Source organism: Suillus subaureus, assembly GCF_016647635.1.
Source record: "Suillus subaureus strain MN1 chromosome Unknown BJ212scaffold_445, whole genome shotgun sequence".
NCBI classification, from domain to species: domain Eukaryota; kingdom Fungi; phylum Basidiomycota; class Agaricomycetes; order Boletales; family Suillaceae; genus Suillus; species Suillus subaureus.
In genome coordinates this window covers 10273-14728 of record NW_024539001.1, presented here as the reverse complement: position 1 = coordinate 14728, position 4456 = coordinate 10273, and the positions used below count along the sequence as shown (strand labels likewise).

At 48.9% G+C, this 4456-nt stretch overlaps 1 protein-coding gene and 2 non-coding genes across 3 annotated transcripts; 2 read left to right on the top strand and 1 right to left on the bottom strand.

Moving 5' to 3' along the window:
- Window positions 1-2468: 2468 nt before the first annotated feature.
- BJ212DRAFT_1490418 (ribosomal protein S14) lies at window positions 2469-2744 on the bottom strand (the record flags this gene model as incomplete). The annotated part of the gene is made up of 3 exons (XM_041341460.1): window positions 2469-2477; window positions 2530-2629; window positions 2683-2744. 3 exons carry the CDS (start codon window positions 2742-2744, stop codon window positions 2469-2471), a joined length of 171 nt encoding a protein of 56 aa, XP_041185000.1.
- A 240-nt stretch (window positions 2745-2984) lies between these two features.
- Window positions 2985-3078, top strand: BJ212DRAFT_t158. Its single transcript has one exon. It is a non-coding gene; the product is annotated as a tRNA-Lys (tRNA).
- A 601-nt stretch (window positions 3079-3679) lies between these two features.
- BJ212DRAFT_t159 lies at window positions 3680-3769 on the top strand. Its single transcript has one exon. It is a non-coding gene; the product is annotated as a tRNA-Lys (tRNA).
- The last annotated feature ends 687 nt before the right edge of the window (window positions 3770-4456 follow it).

Here is a 4456-nt window from a genome sequence, read left to right as displayed (position 1 = left end):
GCCATTTGTCTTCTCAAGCTAGTTATTTTTCACTTACCTTTTATGTAGTGAACCGTTTCGCTGGCACACGCCTTGAAGACCTTCAGGGCGAAATACCCACACTTTGCAAAGACCAGCATGGCTGCCGTTACCTGCAAAAGAAGCTGGAGGAAGGTGTTCCTGAACACCGGGACATGATCTTCCGCGAAACATTCGGTCATTTTGCGGACCTCATGACCGACCCCTTTGGCAACTACCTGTGCCAAAAGCTCCTCGAGTTTTCCACAGATGATCAACGAAACGTCATTTGCGAGTCCGTCGCTCAGGATCTCGTTAACATTTCGTTGAACATGCACGGTACGCGTGCAGTACAGAAAATGATTGATTTCTTGTCCACTAGACGCCAGGCAAGTCGCTTTAGCGGATTTTTATCTTCCAGACTTACAGTAGAGCGCAGACTGATCATAGATACAACACTCAGATTCATTCTATTATTCTTGCACTCAGCCTTCATGTTGTAGTGCTCATCAAGGATCTCAACGGAAACCACGTAATTCAAAAATGTCTCAACAAGCTTGCACCGGAAGATAACCAGGTGAGGAGTGTGGCGGTGTTGTACCGTGGTGTTGGTAAACTGACGCTGGTGCGGCAGTTCATATACAACGCAGTGGCTGCCAACTGCGTTGAGGTCGCTACCCACCGCCACGGATGCTGCGTGCTGCAGCGCTGCATCGATCATGCTTCGGACCATCAGCGTGTCCAACTTGTGAATGAAATCACTTATAACGCGTTGACGCTCGTTCAAGACCCTTATGGCAACTATGTTAGTACCCCCGTTGCTCATCTGTTACAATACCTGACAGTTAGCGTTACCAGGTTGTCCAATATATCTTGGATCTTAACGACAATCGTTTTAGCGATGCCGTTATTCGGCAATTCACGGGCAATGTTTGTGCGCTTTCTGTTCAGAAGTTTAGCTCCAATGTCATTGAGAAAGTGAGTGTCTTTTTCATCTCGATGATCGTTCTCATGCCTACTGGGACTAGTGCATCCGTGTGGCCGAACATAGTACCAGGAAAATTTTGATTGAAGAGCTACTCAACCGCTCCCGCTTGGAGAAACTTCTTCGCGACTCGTATGGCAACTATTGTGTGCAGGTACTATTTTTCTTTCGCCCATTTGTGATTTGGGCTGGACATTCTTGTAGACCGCGCTAGACTATGCCGAGCCTGCGCAGCGTATGCTTCTCGTTGAAGGCATTCGCCCAGTCCTTCCTTTGATTCGCAACACTCCTTACGGCAAACGGATCCAAAACAAGTTGCAGCGGGAACAGGCCAACGCTGAGAACTTCGGCTACCATGCTCCTCAGGGCATGATGCCCATGGGTAGCCAAGGTCATCATGGTGGCAATCCCGGTCATCTTGGTCACGGTCACCACTCCGCAGGAGCCCGGCACATCCCTCAAGGAATGCACCCTACTAGTGTGGCTGATGTCTACGCCCAGGGAGGCTTGTATGGTATGCAAGGCCAGGGCTCCTATGCCCACTCTCACCTCGGCCCCCAAATGCACGGCCTTCAGGCGCGTTCAATCGACGGATATGTCTTACAAGGCACCTCTCCTCATAGTGCGAGTCTGACGCCCCCTCATACCCACGCCTCTGGCTACACAGGCGTTGCTGGATATGCTAACGTGAGCCCTTTTGGCACGGTCGGTGTTGCCGGGTCATTGAATGATCCTTATCAGAGCTACGGCTATGGCATGTAGAGCAGGCATATTACATGCCACTTTGGACGTTTCTGCTCTTTCGTTCTTTGCGCACCTGCGCAGTCACTCTTTAATGGTTTCAATGTATATTCTATGTCCTTGCGTTCGACGCTCGATACCTCACAAGCATGTCGGCTCGATCTCACTATCTTCCAGGAGATTTTTCAAGCATGAGCAAGGGCCGACTTCTATCATACCACTGCGCATTTGTACTTTCGCATCGGCATATTCCAACCCCCTCATTGCTATTAGTTGCTTTCCGATACATCTTTCTTATCTGCCACACCCCATTTGTATAGCCTTAATCTTCCCCGTCATCTAAAGCAATGTCTGTTTAATGGTTAAACCGTCGCAGCACTACCTTTGTACTTATTGTCCAATCTATGACGTCGTTGTTTCCTGGGTCTTATGCTCAATCTGCCGGTCCGAGTCAAGGGTATACTTATTCACGTATTATCATTCTTATGATACCCTCACTGAACCACTCAATGCAGTGGTGCTTGTTCAAACCAGCAAGATGACCCATTTGTGTGCTATAACAAGCACCGAAGTCGTATCTGAGTGGTACGAGGTGATGTTTTGCATTGGATAGTAGATGCATTTCATGCTAGTCTTGTTGGCATATTATCATAGTGGCATACAAGACGACCGAATGATCTGGCAAGATAAAGAAGCGTGACGAGAGGACGATGATATAAGATGCAGGTGCGCGACTGGATACATTTCACCGGTTCTATTCGTCGAACATGAGCTGCTGCAACACGCTCAAACGCTATGGCACTCACCTTCACGAAACCGATGGCAGCTGACTTTTCACGGAAGCATTGACGGCACAAGTCAAGGCCGTACTTGCGGATGAGACCGGCCTGGTGAGCACAGAGGCGGCTACATATCCATCACTCAACGACCCATGATGTAGACGATCCTGCGCAACTCACCACTGACGGGCACCCTTTCCGAACTTTCTAGGACGAGAGAACCAAACAGCGTCGTGGGTCATTTTGAAACTTTTTGCTTGAGGCTAAAACGAAGGTTGGACTGTGTAGCGAGAAGGCGTAGGCTTTGGCTTACCTTGCCGGACTGTTGCTTGCGTTGAAGGCCTTGCTAATCAGAAATCACCCGCCATGGGCAGAGTTGCCGTGTTTGGAAAAACTGTACAGTGGCTGAAATAAGGTTTAATGTCCTACGCGGTATTAGCCGAGGTGGCGCTTTTAACGGTTTTAATAGACGCCCTGATATCGCCCGCCTAGCTCAATCGGATAGAGCGTCAGACTCTTACTAGCTGCTAGGCGATCGTGATCTGAAGGCTGCGAGTTCGACCCTCGCGGTGGGCTACTGTTTTTTCTCCTTCATTTCTACATGATGATCTGATTTCGAGGCTTGGTTTTCAGTGCGCTGATGTTGACTGCGTAGCCTTGGTACAGAGAAGGCTATCGTAACAGACGTACCAGTAGCACTAGCACTGGGTTAGTGTAGGCATCACGGTCAGCATGTGCCAGATTCTGATGCCAACACTATCCTCAGGCCCGTGAAACCAGTATATGTGGCCGCATCCTGTAACTTCAAGTTTTCAACGGAGGGGACAGGCGCCCGTGTCGCCACGATGGCTAGTACCAAGGCGTTCTGACAAGCGCCCACTTTCCTTCACCACCGTCCAGGTCGCTTTCTACAACACGTTGGTCTCAGGAATCATTTGACAGTATCGAGATATGACTCTCAACGTCACTCTCGTGCGTACTCATCCTTTTATTTTATACACGCAATCACTCCCTGTTACATGCTTCATGCACATTCACGCTTTATTCCCTGTCTCAATCAGCGTATTCATTCCTCTCCCCGTCAAATATTCTCCCTCAGTTTTTTGATCCAATACTGAGTCCTTTTCCTGTTCGGAGCCTCTTCATTCGTAAGAGACAGGGCAAGCGATTCCATACTGCCCGCCTAGCTCAATCGGATAGAGCGTCAGACTCTTACTGCTAGGCGATTGTGATCTGAAGGCTGCGAGTTCGACCCTCGCGGTGGGCTATGGTTTTTTTTTTCTCTCAGCCCGACACAGGAGACTTTCTGGTATTCGACGCGCTGTGGTCTTGGTGCGTGTGAAGCTAGATGCTTGCACTGTTACATTATAATTCCTGATTCTGGTGCTATCACTGACAATTGCTCTGCAGGATCTCGCGACCAGAGTCACTAGACAAGCCTCCTTCTTCACTACCGTCCAGGCTGCTTTCCATAGTTTCGGTGGTCTCAGAGGCTCGTTCGACGCCGTACCCATTCTCATGTAGTTCGCTACCGATAAAATCACGGCTACAGCACACTTATTTTGGACTGCATGAACTGCGTGGCACCAAAATAATATTTCACGACTACACCCTCCCTCGATAGACGGAACGGCTGTCTTCATTCTATTGGTCTCCATAACATTCCCATATATAAAGTGGGTGAAGATATCTGCAGGCTCTAATGATTAGTTGTTTGTTTTCGAGTTCTTGCGCCCTGTAGGGCTGTTCTGTCAGGACCATTTTAAGGACCCTCGCAGCTTCAGCTGCGAATCGCGGCGGGATGGGTCGCGAATGGAGACAATACCCTGGCCAAAGATAAAAGCTATCTTTTAATCTGCCGTGCACAAAATCATCTCAAACTATACTCGCGAGTCGCGACCACTCCGGCTGCTACATCTTTGAAGATCTTTTGCCAAATTAAAATTTGACTTGT